Source organism: Phaethon lepturus, unplaced genomic scaffold (assembly GCF_000687285.1).
Source record: "Phaethon lepturus isolate BGI_N335 unplaced genomic scaffold, ASM68728v1 scaffold9182, whole genome shotgun sequence".
Taxonomy (NCBI): Eukaryota; Metazoa; Chordata; class Aves; order Phaethontiformes; family Phaethontidae; genus Phaethon; species Phaethon lepturus.
The window spans coordinates 22089-40142 of NW_010521194.1; the positions used below are offsets into that span (position 1 = coordinate 22089).

Consider the following 18054-nt stretch of genomic DNA (forward strand, 5'->3'; position numbering starts at 1 on the left):
TTCCTCTGTTTTGCAACAGGACTATGTCAAATTAATTGCTTTTTGCTCTTGCTTTGTTTTTTTGATCCCATTTATTGCTCTACCTCTGTTTACCTTGTGCTCTCTGTCTGAAAAAAGCTGTCTGTGCCCCAGGCAGCTTCCTCCTTTCCTTGTTGTCATCTCAGAACACCTCTGTGACTATATAATATCACGTATTTGAGGCAGGGTACTGGTGGGTTTCATGTCTTTGTAGGGGTCGTCTGTTCAGATACTCCAAAAATGACACTTACTTTGAGCCTATAAATGGAATTATAATTGTCCTCTATTTACAGACAAGTATGGCTTAGATTCATTGTGTTTAAGCATTTTTAAATACCTCTTCCTGTATTGGGGTTAAAAAGAAGCATGTGGTTTTTACCTTCTGCAGGCAAGGACCATGTCTCTCCTTGTTTGTGAAGATGATGTGTGGACACAGGAATCTCTTACCTGCCCTTATGGGCAGGCTCTGCCAGCTAATTTATCATCAGGTTAGTTTTCCAACCACAAATCATATAGTATGCTAACGGCTATCCTAGCTCTGTTTCCCGAGCTGTGGGGCATGTACCTGCCTGACTGCACTGTGGAGGGCCTTCAGTAGCTCTCAGGCTTCAAACAAACGAAAAAAAGAAAAAAGAAAAAAAAAAAAATCTAATTTCTGACAAGTAGTATGGGCTTGCTCTCAGGAATGTGAGCTGAATGTTTTCATACAGAACTGCTACTGTAGTAGGTTAGTGCATCTGAGATAGATTTTAACAGAAGCTACAATAAGCAAGTTTATGAACAGAGCCAAAAGAAAACAGTAGAATGCTTAATTCCCAAGCTTCCCTGTTGAATATCTTAGTTGTACAGCCCTTTTAAAAATAAAAGGAAGACCCCCCCAAATCTGGGGTGCAGCTTTGCATGCTTTTCTTTTAAAAAACTGTTGGTTTTATTTCCTTGACCTTGTGATACCACAATTAAAAGGCTGATAGACTAGATTAGCTGTCATAGAAGATAAAAAGCCTTGAGAATCTCAAACTCTACTGGGCTGAATATACAGCTAGTTGCTTCAAGTTACTGTGTTACAGAAACAAACAAATTTTGCTGCCGGCTGACCAAAGAGAGCTGCACAATTTCAAGGAAGAAAGAACATGTTTGATGTAACTGGTGTGTCTCATCTGCTAATTTGATATCACAGTGCTAATTAGTTAATAGGCTGAAGCAATGTTCTGCTACTTAATTAACTCTGAGCTTTTTCTAAGAAAGGTTGTTTTGTTACATGTGAAATGTCTCTCTTTTCAGTTCTTTATTTATGTTTGGCTTGCAGGGTCCTTCCCTGAACGATGCTCACATTTTAGGACTAGCAGCTTTTGTGATCCACTTAAGTGAATCCAGAGCTTTAATTCCTGAACTGGAAGCAAATTTTGGGATTTCTCAGCCTGTTCCTGAAAAGATCCTTTCCATTTCTGAGTACTGGAACTGCTTGCTACTGTGCAGGACGGAAGAGTCATTTGCTTTCTGCATGAGGTGAGATGGTGCATCCACAGGAGGGGTGCTGGTCAAGCTCCCGTGTTCCTGCGGGGGATTTCCAGAGCATCTGTACGTGCTCCTGCTGCACAGAGCTACTACACAGAGAAACGGGCTGATGGTGGTCCCGCGTGATGCTGGAGAAAGGACTGACTGGATGTTGTCAAAGGTTTTAGATTAGTCTCTGGTTCTGAAATTTGTGCCACTAATGTACTTGGAGTTGGGAGCATATAAATAGAAGTGGTCCCAAAAGCAAACAGGTTTGGGACGTGTTGGTTAAAAGCATTTTTAACACTCAGTCTTTGTTTTGACTTTGGACTTCCATGAGTGGGAAAAGGTATGATTGAACCAACCAGATAACGGAATTCTTTCTTTTTCTCTATCAGGTTTTGCACTGCAGCAGCATCTTATCTTATGTGCAAGTTTTCATCCTATTCTCGTGAAGATTTGTGTGCCTTGCTTCCTCCTAGCCTTGTTAAAAAGGTAAAAGGAAAAAAGTTTTGGTATTACTTCTGAGAAAGATCAGTCTCAGTTCAATTTCCTGCTGCAGACTCCTGTGCAACTATAACTTGTACAAAGACAACGATATAAAAATGCATCTTTGTGCCCTCCCATCTTACCATCTTGTGTATTTGCTTGTTTGGCAGCTTGACACAGAGGTTGCACCGGGCCTTTTTTTGTGGTGGAAATGTGCAGGGTTTTTATACCTTTGTTTTAGCTGCAGTACATCGTGCCACGGCTCTGCTTGGAAGCTCGGGGAATCCTGTGTGAGGAGGGTAAAACTGACCTGATCTGGAGTTCCCCGTCATGCCCCTCTCTAAACTACAGGAGAGCCAGCCTCTGTTTATGGAAGCAAGCACGCTTTCAAGAGCTCTTGAAGGAAAAAGCATTCCAGGTATAAATCTTTTCCATGACTTAAGTTCACGCTGTAATTCTCATTTTTTCAGCTTTGCAATTTTCTTGTTGGTGATAAAAAGCTTCTTGTAAAAACTTAATGCCTGGAAAGCTGCTCTGACAGTTGGAAGGTGTCATGTGCACCAGGTTATGTGCTCAATGTTATTTGTAGATTTTGATGGTGAGGATAAGGTTGAAATAGAAAACTAGAGGTAAAACTTTTGTGCCCTATTTATTGCAAAAGCGGAAAGCTTGACAAAGTATAGCGCATCAGTAAGAAAATGCCCCGGAATTGTAGAGAAAAGACCTGTCCATAACCGTAGCTTCCTCCTGTGTACTGTCTATGAAGCGATGGTGAGTCAAACGAAAATACTTGCTTGCTTTTTTTGAGCTTTGTCTAAATGTCGATGTTCTCCTCAGCCACCTGTGTATCTTGGATTGTTTGGCTCTGCCTCGCTATGAAGGAGGTTAACATCTCAGATATTCTCTTCATACCATCCTTGCGATGTATCTGATTTGGCAGGATTTCTTTTTTTAACCTAGTTCATATAAAACCAGTTTGTCTTTGTGCAGAGGAGTTTGTCATGTTACTAGAATGATTCCTTGTGCTTGGCTAGCTTGATGTACAAGGCTAAAATACCTCTGCATTATAACCTTTCTTTGATGCTTGCACCAGTCTGTCTGACTTTGTTCATTTTAGCATTTATTTCTAATAACATAGGTTCATTCTGGTATCTAGAATTTAAGAAGATGAGCATGTTTGGAAATGTCAAAGGAGTAGGGGTGTGTGTGGGTGTGTGTGAGAGATGCTTTATAGGCTTGCTTTCAGTAAATTTTTGAATGCCGGTGGGGTATTAGTTTAGATTTCTTGCAAGGGAAACAGTACAGGAACTTCCTTGGGGTGATGTCTCCTGTTTCGTATCTCTTAATCTACACGGGATTGTGTCTGGGTGTGGGTGAAGGTGGGTTCCATGTTGGGAAGAAGGAGGCTGTTCTGCACAAGTTACTTGCCTTGCTGGTCTGCCCTCTTACCCATATCGTTGCTTTTCCCAGTTGTCTTTCAGAGAGTGGCTGCTGTTGGAGCTGGAAGTGTACCCTGAAAAGGATATTCTCTCTGCTTCGGAAAGGTAAGTGCAGAGGGGCTCTGCTGAAAAGGGAATATTTCAAGAGCCTTTCCCACACAAATTCGGAAGAAGTACTGAATATCAGGAAGATAACAAGAAAAGTAAATAAACAAGCTGCTGTGGGACACCAGTGCCTGTCAGCTACTACGGTTTGTCCAGAGTTCAAGCAGTGCTAGAAAGAGGCGTGGGTTTTAACTTGAGGAAGTTCACCAACGTAACCTCTGGCCTGCACGTGCACTCCTTCCAAATAACTTTTCACAAAGCCTCCCCATCTCCAGAAGCAAGAGATGGCTGACATCAGGACGTGTGCTATCTGGTGCGTGGCTCCTCTTAAATCTGCACTTATCTGGGTGCTTGTATCTGTCGCTCCGCTTCACTTGGTGCGTGAACCTCCTTTCATGTTAAGGGAAGGGCACAATTGAAATGCCGTGATGGCTTTCCTATCTTCTCATCTTCAATATTGCAGACAGGATTTCCATTATTGGGCCATCTATCAACGGTATCTGCCAGCACCTTCTGCTTCTGGTGGCTGTGACGGAGATGTGGAGAAGGCATGTGGTGTTGTTGTCAATACCATTCTGGATTCCTCACAAAGGTATTCTGTATCCTGACTTGCATTTCTGCAGAAGCAATGGTTCTGCTAATGACCTTGCAAGCTAGGAATTCTGAGCTTGTGCCTTACATGGGGCTGTGGAAGAGATTCCCTTCTCACAGGTCTGGCTGGAAGTGAAAGCTGGGAGGTGGCTCTGCGTGTCTCACCAGTCTTTGCATAAGAATGTTGCTGTAGGTGACGGAGGTCTGGGGTTGAAGTCACAGAGAGTCCCTAGTCTGTCTGTCTTTTTAAAGTTGAATTTGTATTCAGATTTGTTTGGCCAGACAAGCATCAACGCCCCTGAGGAAGTGGCTGAAGCTGGAAAATGAGGAGGGAGGGTTAGAGGAGAGTTGCTGTCTCATCTACAGCTTATTTAAGGAACATTAATGTTAGAGCTTAATGTTCATCTGGAACCATTTGACTTTGTTTGAATTGTGTTATCCTCCTGCCCTAACGTGGTTAGTTACCTGGCGTGTCTCTTAATTTCAGGTGGGACCTGGGTAGCTATGGCCAATCAAAGATGTCAGTCAATCCTGACATTCTCTGCAAGCTGCAGGTGATTTCAGACTTTGATGTGTTATCTGGATGTTTGATCCTTGAATTTGAGTAATCAAAGTGTTTCCCAATACCTCGGTGTATGTAACGCTGACGTTCAGTCGTCGGATGTGAGCAGTGGCATGGAGATTGAGAGAGATTTTTCATATTGATCCTTTTGTATTACTTCAGAGAAACATAGAGGGTTTGAATGCAAACTAGTGTGTATTCCTGACAAACACTGTTTTTCCACCATCCCTCTGTTTAGGAGATGGTGCTGGAGCTGAGGTGTAGGCGAAAGCTGCTTTCTGGCTGCTCAGGTGCCCAGAGACACGTCCTGTTTGAGATTCTCCAGGCAAGACTGAAAGACAGAAACCACGGCCCTGCTTTGGGTGAGCAGTTATGGAGGCAGCAGGAGCTGCTGCTGCACAGAAGGTAAATGCAGATCTGGATGTCTGGGAATACCTTGAACAAAACTGCTGCTCGAAGCAAAACTGCTGCGCAGCTGGGTAACCTCCCCTGCAATTCCACAGCAGTGAAGATGACGCTCTGTGTCACGGTAACAACTGTGCAAGAGAGATTTATTCTCCGGCACCCGTGTGACTGAGCAGCGTTTCAGTGTGCCATCTCAGGCTAGGAGTTGCTCCTGCCAGTAGACTCGATTTTAAAGACCGCATATCTTCACTGACTCTGTTTACAGCCAGCAACACTCTTAATGCCACCACTTGTGTTAACCATTGTTAAATTACTCTACTTGCTGCTGTAATCTAGGTGTGCGTTTCCATTTTTGAGCCACTGATACTATCTTTGAAAGTGGTGTGTGTACGTCGTTGAAATGCAGGTTCTTTTCTGGAGAGTTGGAAAAATTCCTTGTGCAGTTTCTGTCAACACGTTTGAGATCCCTCACGTTTGACATACTCTCTGACTCCCCTGAATATCAAAGGCACATGCCCTGCGAGTGTGGAGTCTGATTCTCTTCTTGATGGTAACCTTGATCTTGTTTTTATTCTTCCCTGCCTAAGGATTCTAGTAGGGCTCCCAGCATCCACTCTGATCATGACTCTTCGAAAAGGAAAGAAAACCACGTTGGACTGTGAAGACTTTTTTCATTTTGTAAACTCGGAGCTGGTATGTGTCATTAGCCAAATGAAAATTTCTTGTTGGTAAATGCTCTAGATAAAGAACTTAAACTTGGGTTTAGGACAGGAGTTAAAATGCAGCCAAACTTGAGACAAGCTTACTTTTATCAGAGTGTAGGGAGGTTCAACTCATTACGCTCAAGACTTTCCACCCCTAGCTCTGCAGAAGTTCTGCTCGGCACTGTCTGCTGTAGGATGACTTTCGGGTTAATTTGTTTGGAATTGTGGTGCCGTTTTATGCTATTGAGAGAGAATCCTTGGGAAATAGAGTAGGCAAAACTGGGGTGAAGCCAGCCAGCAGGTCAGTGGCTGGAGCTGGGTGCGCACAGTCGAGGGGGACGTCACCAGTGGGTGATCACAGAGTAGCCTGGCAGCGGCTTGGCCGGCTCTTGAGCGGTAAGTGTTCTTTCCAGTCATGTTGTTCGTGACAACATGTGTGTCTGGTGTGCACGCATGGGCAGCAGCCTTGGGGATGCTCTCTCTTGTGTGGAGACGTCGTCCTTCTGTGCCACCTGCTTGTCACTTTTTGACAGTGGGTTAGAGGGAAACTGCAGTGTTCCTGTGGAGGCCTAGAAGTAAGGGACTGAGCTCTTCTCAGATTCCTCTGTCATGCCAGGGCGTTAAACTAATTTGCTGTGTGTAGGGTGAGATTCTGCTCATCCTCCTGTGTTATGTACACTAGAGAAATATTCACAGGCTTCGCTGCAGCCCTGGGGGCAGATCAGTTGACTTGCAGGTCACACAGAACAGTGCTCTGAGGATAGTTATCATTTCTATTTATTCATCCTGACCGATGGCCTTTTCCAGCCCTCCTGCACTGTCACATCAGGCGCAGCCAGAAGCCTCCATTCATTCTGAGACTGTTCATCAAGCTGCCTCTGCCATCCACACCGTGCAGTAAGCAGGGCTTCCGATATGCCTTCTAGCGCTGGGGCTGTAGAGCACTACCTGGTCAGTGGGGTTCCTTTATATAGAAATGGAGTTTCTGCATCCTGAACTGATACGCAGGGTCTCACAGGGTGATTTTTATGTTACCTGAGTCCTGTTGTGCCAGACAGCCAAAACGTTTAAAGAAAATCATAACGCAAAAGGGAAGGAATGACTTTTTTTTTTTTCCCCTCTCCTTGTCTTCCCACAGAAGAACGTCTGTTCCAGAGGGTATGCGCTCTCCTACGACATCACTGCTCACTTCTTCAGGGTAACTGCTAGCTAGAGTAGACGCTTCTTTACCGGGATACCTAACTCTATGCTATTCTTAGCAATGAGACGTGCTATTTGTACTCGTTTTGAGAATTGTTGGTGTAAATTCCAAAAAGAGCAGTAGGCCAGTAAAATGAAGAGAGGTAGCAGGAGGAAGCAGTGGTAGAGGTTAATTTTAATACCCTACAGCAAAGCTGATGGGGGAAGGAGAAGCTGTTGGGCACATGTTTCTCTTGCTGGGACATGCTGACCCCTACAGTTATCTTTTGATGAGTTTACGCATGGCTTGGTGAGTTACTTCAAAGCAGCAAAGACATGTGTGGGTAGTCATCTTGTAATTTATCTTCTTCCAGGGCCTGCTTAATGCCAGCTTGGACTGTGAGGAATCAGCAGAAGCGGTCAATGATGTTCTAGAAGCATGTCAAACCAAATGTCCCATTCTGCTTTTCTCTGCAGCGGTAACTGTTGATATTTTGTCTTAGGGGTGCTAGATGAAAATTCAGTATTGGTTCCGAGCATTTGTTTTAACCCTCCTTTAATGTAAATGGTGAAATGTGGAGGTAATAATTCTCAAGGCCTTTGAAAAAGTGTGCCTTAGTGTTTTAATCCCCTTGGTATCGCTGATCCTAGCTCTGGGCATGCAGCCTTGTGTTTGGAGTGTCACTGTGGAAGTGGAACAGAGGCTGGTTAAGAGTGAGAAGCTGGGAGACTTGCCTTGGTTTCAGATGTGCTACAGAGGGGTGGCTTGTTACATGCCAAGCAACCAAAAAGTCCGTAGAGCACAGAATTTTTTTTCTCTCTCCTGTGTGGAACTCTTCGTGTGCTGTTTTACATGGCGATACATGTTTTTGTCGCATGTGGTGAGCATGTACGTCACCTTTGCGGAACGGTTCCTTTATTACAACTGGTCCTGCTAGAGGAGTTTCGGGGCACTGTGGTATGAACACGGTCACAAATGACCCTCTTCGCATTTCCAGGTTGTGAAACTTAGAATCACAGAATCATTTATCACAGAATCATAAAGTTTGGAAAAGACCTTTAAGATCGAGTCCAACCGTTAACCTAGCACTGCCAAGCCCACCACTAAACCATATCCCCAAGTGCCACATCTGCACATCTTTTAAATCCCTCCAGGGATGGTGACTCCACCACCTCCCTGGGCAGCCTGTTCCAGTGCTTGGCAACCCTTTGGATGAAGAAATTTTCCCTAATACCCAATCTAAACATTCCCTGGTGCAGCTTGAGGCTGTTTCTTCTTGTCCTCTTGCTTCTCAGTTGGGAGAAGAGACCGGCCCCCACCTTGCTACAGCCCCCTTTCAGGTAGTTGTAGAGAGCGATGAGGTCTCTCCTGAGCCTCCTCTTCTCCAGACTGAACACCCCCAGTTCCCCTGGCCGCTCCTCATCAGACTTGTGCTCTAGACACTTCTCCAGCTTCATTGCTCTTCCTTAGAATCAACTTCTCGTGTTTATTATGTGTGTATGTACAACTTAGACTTTTTCATTAAGGGGAAGGAACCCTTTCTCCGAGGACCTGGCTGAGATAGCATGCATACCTGCCTGCAGACAGCTACTAAATATGCCACCACGAACGCTGCTGATTTCCATCTTTCTTCCTAGCTCTGGTGGCCGAGGCTGGAGCCAGTACTTTGCTGTCAGTGGAGGAGACTCTCTGGGGCTCCGCTTGCAGAAGAACTGGAAAGACTGAGGGGATGGCAGTCCTCAGCTACCAGGTGTGTATAAGGAACCGAGCGTGGATCTGCAGGCAGGAGATCTCTGGGGATCTCTCGGGGATCAACACCCAGGATCCCTGCTCTCTGAGGCAGGCTGGCTTTCAGCAGGCAGTAGGAAATGCTAACGTGGACCGAAGCTTGTAGGACAGCTATATACAGTTTCCTTTGTAGAGTTTAAACTCAAAATGGGTCATTATAATGATTTAGTCTGGCCTTCTGTGTAATATGGGTTAGAGTGTTTCACTATAAGGAAAAGAGAATTTTTTTAGAGGAGACTGGAAGGCAGAGTCCTTGTTAGACAAACACTGGAAATAGCCTTTAGCACAGAGTTGAGTCATTTGCTTAAGCTGCTGCACCCTTTGCTCCCTGGATTTAGTGAATCTCTGATCTCCTGAAGCTACCGACTGCTTCTCTGCTGTATGCTTCCTCCTTTACCTGTTATGCTGTCTGTTCAGCATCCTGCAACTTTTCTCCAAAAGCTGGCAATTTAGTATTAGAATATCCTTGCAGGTTATTAAATGTAATATTCACATTAGCCATAGTAGTGTATACAGTTACAGTTATAATAGTGTTACCTCTGATAAAAGAGATTTGGGAATGCTGCTGTCTGTTTCTAGACTTTTCTTTTTTAAACTGTTTCCATGTAGCACCCAACTGCAGGAAAAAAGAGAGTGGTGGTTGTGGTGTTCTAATCAAAAATGTACACCCTTTGCCCAAGCCCCTGATTTTCTCTTCATTTACAGCTGTGATTTTTTTTTTTTTTTAATTTGGTTTTCTCTTTTTTTTCCCTCCAAAACCATGACATGCTGGTTTTGTTTCCTAGCTTCCTTTCTTCGGGAGTGGTTTTCCCTCCCTCTGGCCCTCCGTGGATTTCAGCTGCCTTCCTTCATTGTACTGTTCAACAGCAGTCACCACATGGACGAGAAAGAAATGCCCTGAAGAGGCTGGGGACTGACACAGAGGAGGCAAGATGATGCATTTTAAATGTCTGCTGTTCCCTACAATTGAAAAGTTGTCTTTTGAATGAATGTCTTTAACGTGGTTAAATGGTTGTGCTGAGGTACAGCTGCATCCCTGGTAAACCCTGTTGTGAAATCTTGCTGGTGGCTAATTGATAAAATGTATCTGTAAATTACCAGTTGCTAAATACTTACCCTAGAGGCAAAGCCGTTCCAAACTTAAACTTTTAACTCAAATACTGGCTCCTCTGTGATTGAGAGGTCAATCCGTGGCATGTCAGGATCACCTCTCCCTCTGACAAAGGAGCAGTCCTTGTGGGTTTCACCTCAGGCAACATGGCTGCGAGGTTAAGGAGATGCAGAAAGTTTGTGAAGCAGGAGCGCAGGCATTTTATGGGCTCTGGGAAGACGTGCTGGGAATCCCAGGACCAGACCTCCTGAGGGTTTTCCCAAGTCTGTTCCAGGAAGTGCCTCCTCCATGTCGCCGTGCTCAGTGCCCTCCCCGCACAGGAATTCTCCGAGGCGCTCCGCTGAGGAGGACGCGGGCTGCTGCCCGGCAGTTCTGGCTGTTGATCTTCCAGGGGATAGCTGGGAGCAGAGCTCAGTGTGGGGAGTGTCCCTGTACTGAGACAGCACAGGTAAATAGCACTGAAGCGGAACCTGTGCCTTACTGTTTACTCTTAAGTTTTATTGCTCCGGGCAGCAGTTATGGTAGCAGCTCCTCTTGCCATGGAATTGACTCCTCCACTGTTTATACTGGTCTAGAGCCAAAAGCTGCTAGTTAGAAACTGGTGTCACTGGGTTGATATGAGCGTTTAGGACATGTGGAACAACAGTGGCTTTCACCTCAAAAATCTTCTTTGAGATAGGAGGAAGGTGCCAGGAAGGGATCCAGAAAAACAGTAACAAGCATATGTCAGGGCAGGACTACAGCGCAGTTGCTGAGATGGGAGGCTGCACAGTGTCTGCTACTGATGTGCTGGCTTGGACCCACATTAGCTCTCCTCCAGGTTTACATCTGTGGTAGCTCGCTCGCTTTTCCCTGTATTTGAGAGAAGTTGTCATCTGTCGTCTGACTTGCTGACTGCAGCACGCCTTGCTTTGAGATGAGTGAATTTTGTGTGGAATTTAATCTCAGAAGACAGACTGCAGCCTGACGTTGTTTACTGCTTCTTTGAACACACTGCCTTCACCTGGAAGGAACAGCAGTGCTTGTAGTTCATCCAGGTCCATCCTGAGGAACATACTTTGTGAAATGTTATTTCCCGACTGGAAAACACAAGTTCTGAGTCACCACCCCAGGTATAACTGACGGGCAGTCTCTTTTCCTTGCAGATTCTTGTTTCTCTGCTGTTCTTCTCACTCGTGGATCTCATCTCAGTGAAAATAGCACCAAAGGTAAATTCAGCCCCGAGGGAATTCTCATGACACTGAAAGTGTCGGATCAGCTTGGTTTGCTGCCTAAAAATGCTTTGTACCGGTACTGCGAAGGCTGGTAGCTTGTTCTGCCAGAAGGAAGGGATCAGCAGCATCTCAGACAGAGCACATTGAAAGCCCTTCTGTTCCTATCAGATTAAACCTGTATTTTCCTCTAACTGACGTTATCTCCCCTTTCACTACGGTAGCTTTTATTTCTCTCCATGAATGACTTGCTATTTGCAGTTCCCTGTTCAGACTTTACACCCCACAGGGAGCGCAGGAACCTCATCTCTCTCTCTCTTAGCTTTTGTGTAGCATTTCACCTTTGTTAGATGATATCATCCTCAGGCTGGAAACGTACTTCACAGGAGAAGGGAGCCCCAGCATGGAGGAACATCGGTTTCTAAATGATTTAATGCTATCAAATGAAGGAACAAAGATGACAAGTTTCTTCCGGCAGCTGTCTGCCCTAAACATCCTCCCGCCTAGGAGTGCTTGTTTCTGTCCCTTTGCTGTCGTCTTCAGCTCTGAAGTGCGACTGTTTGTGTAGTCACCTAACAGATTGGATCGGGGAGCAGATGCAAGTTTAAAAATAATCATTTGGTCTCATAATCTGCCTCTGGGAGAGTCTGGAGGGAGAGTCACTGAGGAAAGAAACATCTTGAGCCAACAGATCTGGGAGGTTACTCCAAGTAAAATGAGTAATGCAAAAAAAAAAAACCCCAACACAATCCCAAGGCATGCTGTCACTAGAAAGGTTAGAGGGGGAAGAAAACCTGCTCCGAGGCGATTCAGTGCAGGATGTGCAGCAGCTCTGTGCCGAGCACCGCTGGGAAGTGTGCTGGTGAGGAGCCAGTTGCTCATCGATATCACTTCCCCCCGCCACAAATCATTCTCAACTGAGCCCTGTTGTGGCCTGATGAAGGAGCTGCGTTATTCCAGTGCCCGATTGCCCAGGGGAATCCAGGCTGCCAGGCGAGGGGGGAAGACTTGGGCTAAATTCATAAAGGTCCTGTAAGAGAGCGCTTCATGTACACAATCTGTTGGGGGGGGTTCTTTCTGCTTTGATGCAACTAAAGCCCAAGGCAAAATAGACCTGTTCTTTCTGACACCCAGGAAGGAGTGGATTTTCAGACGTCTCTGGAATGGTCCCTGGAGATCTTGCAATGCCTGGAAGAGAGGGGCATGTCCTGGCCGCTTCTCTTCCATTCCGCAGAGGAAGGTGAGGAGTCCTGCCTCCGCGGGGTGGAAGGGTTCACTGCGAGTCTATCTGTAAGAAAGAACTGCAGGGCCTTTGTAAGCAGCACGAAAAATGCTTGGTTGAGTAAAAGCTGGGAACATCCTGCTTCTGCCCTGCAGTATGGTGATCCAGCTGATGATCAGGAACAACTGAAACTGAGTATTGTTCCCTCTGGTAGAGAAAGACTCAGAGGGGAGAATGTTCTTCTCTCGGGGGGTCTCCACACCCAAGCACTACTGTGTGTTGTGGGCTGGAGGGAAACTGTGCAGCCCCTGTGCTGCTGTAGAAGTATGCAAGGTGGTGTCAGGACCACTGAAGATGCTTAGTTGCTTCCCTCTGGCTATTGCAGACCCTAGAAAATACTGCGTCCTGCGCAGCGCGACCTCGGACCGTCACATCCGGCTCTTGCCTGTTGCCTTCTACAGGTAACGTCCTGCTGGGCTCAGAAGGGAGGTGTTTGTGAGGGAGGATGTGGCTGATGGTTTGCACGTACGGAAGCTGGCATGGAGGTAACTGTACTGCTGGCCTGTAGGTGAGCTGAGCTCTTCCCTTAGCTGTGCAGGAGAGAATACTTCATCATAGCAGGATTGCTATTTAAGGAGCCCCATAGATTTTGCTGGAAGTTTCCCTTCAGCCTTGCGCTCTAAAGAGGAGTGCCCCTGGCTGCCCTTCTGCCTCTGGCAGCGGGGTGGCCCTCCACACAACGGGACTTCTAAAATGGACAGCGGCAAGAGCACCAGCTGCGTTTGGCTTGTGTCTTTGTGTCTACCACGGAACCAGTGCTAACCAGACACGGTCTGTGACCTCCTCTAGCCTCACCCCTTGCTTCCACCAAGAGCTGCTCACTCGAGAGCAGACCTTCCTCTACGTGGCGCTCGATTTGTACCTGCAGCTGCTTCGGCTCTTTGTGGAAGGGAAGGACCTGCCGCAGTCTGATCAAGTGGGGCCAAGCCCCGACCCCACAGAGCACGTGAGTGAAGCTCCATCTCTTTTTTTTTTTTTTTTCTTCTTCCCCTCTTGTAACTGAATCCTTTTCTCTGTCCCTGCTCCTGCCTCTTGCAGCATCCCTCTTCTTCCCACCTTCCTGTACAAGGCAGAGGTAGTTCATGCCCTTGCAGGCAGTCAGCCTGCTCGCAGGCTGGGGCTGAGAGGAGGTGCAGGTGCTGTCCTGCCTGAAACCTAAGCTGCCTCGCTGCTGTCTTACTTGCACAGGACCTCAGGGTGACTGTACTCCCCGATCAAGGGATCTGTTCAACCTGTGAATAGCCCCTAGGCCCGGTGTAGCGGTTCCCACGTCACTTTTGGAGGCAGGGACTGAGAGCTGAAAGTGACATTGTGCTTGGCCTTGATCAGTCATGTCTCTTCTCCATGTTCTCCAGGCTGATCCCTTGGAGGTGATCTCCATGGCCCGGCGGTTCCTGCTCGGTGCGATCCCACGATGCCCTGCCCAAAGCTTCGGAAACATACGACCGGTGCGTTGAGATTTTTTCCTCTTCTCCCAGTGCGTGAGAGCTGGGAGCACCGCTCCTGCCTGCGTGGCCTGCCTTTGGCACCGATCCTGTTACTGGTGCTGCCTCTGTGTGCCACACATGCCTGCCATAAGGCACTGGGAGAGGTGGAGGACACCTGCTGCTCGCTCTATGCTATAGCCACGTCCTCCCTCTCCCGGGCTGCAGGCTCCATCTTTCTCAGCAGCATTAACACTGCCCTCACGCAGTCTCGCTCCCACTGCTTGCTTGAGAAGCAGCAAAACGATCTAGTGTTGCTGTAACCCGCCTGGAGGCAGCACGAGCAGGTCTAATACTGGCTGCTTGCCCTCTCCCCAGCTACTGGCCACATGTGAAGAACTTGACCCAGAGCTGGGAGCCACCCTCCTGCACTTCTCAAGGCCTGCTGCGGCCATGGAGCTGGACGAAGAGCTGGTCCTGTTCTGAGTGAGGGAAAACAGAACACCCTGATGGCAGCTGAAGGGACAGACAAGGTGCTACCTTTCTTACCAGTACTCTTTCTTTCAAATTACTTTGTAAATAATTTATTACAAGCATAACCATGAAGCTCTTGTTACAATAAAAAGTAGGTTACAAAGTTCAGTTTAGACTTGCTTTGGGAATCATAATTTTTTTTTTTCCAAAACAAAATGTCTGCTTAAAGTTGCTCCGCTGTCCTATGAACCCTGACAGCCACCTGAGGGCACTTCTGTACAGGCAGCAGCTGGTGCAGGCAGGGGACAGTCGTGGCCAACTCTCTTTCTACAACTGTGTGTGTGGGGAGAAGGGGGACCACGAAGGGGTGCTGCCAAACATCCATTCCCCTGGGATTAGACAGACCCTTAGTACAACACTGCTGAATCAGACGTGAGCATGGAGAATCACAGCATGATAACAAGCTTTTTCTGAGCAAGCTGAAGCTAATTCCACTGAGTTCTTTGGGAGACTAAAATGTAGATTAAAAATCTCCACTCTGCTGTATGGTTTCTACAGGGCTGGACTGGGAAAGTGTCCCTGTCCCCCTCAGGTGGGCTCCTGCTGTGCAGTCACTTCTGGCTTTACTGCCTGGCTTTCAGAAGTCCCTGAAGTAGTGAGGAGGAGAATGGGCTCTGGCTCCAGTGGCTTGGCTTTGTCCTGAGTCTGGGTCAGAGGGTGCACCATGGACATGTGGACATTAAGGTTATGGGCCTTCTCGAAGCGCTTCCCACACTGGTCACAAGCAAACTCCAGCTCCGTCTCAGCTTTGTGTTTGGTCATGTGGTACTTGAGCGATGCGCGCTGTCTGCACTGGAAACCACAGATTTCACACCTGCAAGGCAAAGCAGGGGCTTTAGCACCCAGCCTGAAGCCACAGCCGTGGCCTTCCCTCTTTGTCATGCTGAATAAAAGCCCCCGAGAAGACGACCACAGCCTCAGAGCTGCTTGCTCATAACATCTCCTACAGCTACCCCCATCGCGCGCCACGGTTCTCCTCCTCAGGCCTGCAGCTCAGGGCTGGTAGCTGAGCATTTGCCTGCCATGCTCCGAGAGGGCAACACGAAACGAAGGAGGCGTCAGACTTGCTCAGCAAGGCGAAGCCCTGGAGCTGGAGCGTGCGTTGTGGGTGAACGTTTAAAGTGATTCAGCCAGGACGCTGCCAGCTACAGGCAGGGCTTGGATGGCAGAATTACTCTCTGCTAAGGACGGTGGCTGCGAGAGCTCAGCAGAACTCCACTACCCCTTCTCTCCCTTTTCTTAGCGACCAACGGAGGGCTGGCACTTACTGGAGGGGCTTCGCTCCTGAGTGCCGCATCTGATGGACTGAGAGGTGTTTGCGTTGCTTAAAGGTCTGCCCACATTCATCACAGATATAATTACGTACCTCTGCAATGGAAAAAGGGAGAGAGTCATCGACTCTGCAGATTTCTTAGTACATTAAACGCACACAGGCAGCTGCCCACGCTTACTGGTGGAGTCTGAATTCCTCCCCCTGCCTCACGTCCCCCGCGTGACGGCTCGTTAGAGGTTTACAGGCGAGGCAGATGGTTCTACACCCCGCGCAGTCTTGCACAAGCCTTGTGCAATGAATCGTTGGGTGTTTGTGCCACCCGTTGCCTGGTGTGAGCAGAGCCTGCTGGGACACACCTGTATGAATGAGCTTCACGTGACGCTGTAGGTACCGGTCAATCATGAACACCTTGTTGCAGCCAGGATGAGGACAGGGCCTCTCCCGAACCTCCTCATGATGCTCTTTGATGTGTTTCTGTAAAGAAAGGACAGAGCTTCAAACCGCTGGGCTGCATTTTCCCTAGTGAAAAATTTGGATTCTCCAGTAAATGAGACCCCCATCGTGGCAGGCTCACACATCAGTGCTGCTTTGCCGTGAAAAACCAGAGACCCGCATCCAAACCTACCCCAGGCAGCAGGGGCTTTAACAGGACCCAGCGGGGCTTGTTCCAAGGGCTGCTGCCGAGCCAGCAGCAGACTTCCACAACCGGAGGAGCACGCAGAGCCAGAGCAGCTCCTGGTGCTTTTGGGAGCACAGAAAAGGCCTCCGACTGCTTCGTTTAGTGGCTCACCGCCTCATGCCGCAGGAGGCGGTGAATTCAGTCTGCCGGGGATCCTCTCCTCATATGGAAACCGTTCTGTAACACTCAAAGCTACGGTTTTGATACACAGGAACAAACCCTGGACTCACCTTCATGCCATCTGCCCCTCTGTAGACAGCCGTGCATCCCTGGTAAGGACACTTGTAAATGGTAGGCAGCTCCTCCCTGCAAAGCAGAGGCCTGCTGTCAGCCAGCGTGCCGAGCATGGGGGTGCTGCCCGGCCACCGCCGGCTCCTTATTACCTTTCACATTTGATTTTTTTTTTCCAGCCTGGCTTAGGCCCCGGCTTCTTCCTTATTTTGGGCTCTTCTGCCTTCTTTGCTTCTTTGCTGTCGCTTTTCTTGCTAGAAACCCTCCAAGAAGGAACAGGGAGAAGGACAGTAGGTTAATACTTGATGTTGGTTTTAGTTCCTCCCACCTCATCATCCCTGAATGTTACACCTGGTCCCATGGCTTAGCTTGACCTGGCAAAGCAGGAGCACGCACACCATCAGGTACACACGAGCCACGCTGCAGTAATTAATGCCGGGCCTGAGGACAAGGGATGTGGCCCAGTTTCAACCCAAGGGGGAGCTCAGGGAACATGGGTGCTCGGGCATCACTGTGACCTCCAGGCAGGGACATGGAGGGAACTGAGGCCATAAAGGAAAGCGATGGTCTCAGCCCAGCTGCTCCCACCCTGGCACGAGCACAGCAGAGGTGGGCACCAGCCCTCCTGCTCATTGCAGAGAGCTCTGCTAACCACACAGTGAGCCTCTTACTTCTTTTCAGGGTAAGGCTCGAAGGAGTCATCTGACGATTGCACGTTTCTCTTCTCATTTTCATCGTCGCTCAGGAAGTCCCTGAGAGAGAGAGAAGATGCCCTTTACTGACACAGTACTGGGCTGGCACCTCAGCACCACTGTCCGGAGCAGCAGCAATCCGTGTTCTTCATTCCCAGGGCATCCATCTCGCCCCCAGCATGGCAACCAAGGCTCCACGTGTCCTCCTCCCCCATAGTCTCCCCAAGCAGATACAGCCCCGGTGAACACAGCAAACAGCAAAATCAGGTCCTTTTAGGACTAGATCGCTGTAAGAATAATTGAGCCACTGTCAGGAGAACAAAAACTGGCTGTTACTGAAAACATCTATTTATTGTTGAGGGCTGTTGCCACAAGTAATTTTGTAGACCAAAAATGTAGTACAATTGCCTGGCGCAGGTTAACTGAGCTGCAGGTCATTCTGTATTTCCTTACATGTAGCAGCCACACAGCTTTGGGTTTTTCTTTTTCGTCCTTTTAAGTCCTAAGCCGTACAAGAAACAATTAATTCTGAAGCCAGGAAACAGGCAATAAACTGTTGTGGCACTCTTAATGTGACAGCTGACAGATTTAGCTGACACGCTGAAATAAGTCTGCACTCGGCCATTTGGCACTTTAGACTCAGAATGACTGGACTCAATTATCAGCTATTTACAAGCCTCACTTTAAATACCTATGTTGGAAGGATTTACCCAAATCTTTGATCATAAAGACTGCTAAGCCAGTGTCCCTCCCACGTCCCATTTAATCGCTCTCCCCGTGAGCAAATGGGGTGATTTTTCCAAGTGCCACCCCTTGCCTGTGTTCCTGCACCGACCGCTCTT

General features: G+C 47.8%; 2 protein-coding genes across 2 annotated transcripts in view; one reads left to right on the forward strand and one right to left on the reverse strand.

The window, feature by feature from the left end:
* The window catches only part of FANCA (Fanconi anemia, complementation group A), a gene marked incomplete at its 5' end in the record, with an annotated part of 36310 nt that extends 22021 nt beyond the window's left edge, over nt 1-14289 (forward strand). The window contains 19 exons of the mRNA XM_010281440.1: nt 407-506; nt 1325-1524; nt 1911-2007; nt 2243-2419; nt 3472-3545; nt 4009-4137; nt 4624-4690; nt 4937-5103; nt 5691-5796; nt 6946-7005; nt 7361-7465; nt 8625-8737; nt 9561-9702; nt 11032-11094; nt 12232-12344; nt 12712-12780; nt 13169-13295; nt 13735-13827; nt 14182-14289. Coding sequence (XP_010279742.1) covers nt 407-506; nt 1325-1524; nt 1911-2007; nt 2243-2419; nt 3472-3545; nt 4009-4137; nt 4624-4690; nt 4937-5103; nt 5691-5796; nt 6946-7005; nt 7361-7465; nt 8625-8737; nt 9561-9702; nt 11032-11094; nt 12232-12344; nt 12712-12780; nt 13169-13295; nt 13735-13827; nt 14182-14289 — 2110 coding nt within the window. The remainder of the gene's footprint in view (nt 1-406; nt 507-1324; nt 1525-1910; nt 2008-2242; nt 2420-3471; nt 3546-4008; nt 4138-4623; nt 4691-4936; nt 5104-5690; nt 5797-6945; nt 7006-7360; nt 7466-8624; nt 8738-9560; nt 9703-11031; nt 11095-12231; nt 12345-12711; nt 12781-13168; nt 13296-13734; nt 13828-14181) is intronic.
* An 88-nt stretch (nt 14290-14377) lies between these two features.
* ZNF276 (zinc finger protein 276) overlaps nt 14378-18054 on the reverse strand; it is a gene marked incomplete at its 5' end in the record, with an annotated part of 6815 nt that continues 3138 nt past the window's right edge. Inside the window, 6 exons of the mRNA XM_010281441.1 lie at nt 14378-15151; nt 15606-15705; nt 15967-16084; nt 16520-16595; nt 16673-16783; nt 17192-17272. Of these exons, the coding sequence (XP_010279743.1) occupies nt 14866-15151; nt 15606-15705; nt 15967-16084; nt 16520-16595; nt 16673-16783; nt 17192-17272 (772 nt within the window). The remainder of the gene's footprint in view (nt 15152-15605; nt 15706-15966; nt 16085-16519; nt 16596-16672; nt 16784-17191; nt 17273-18054) is intronic.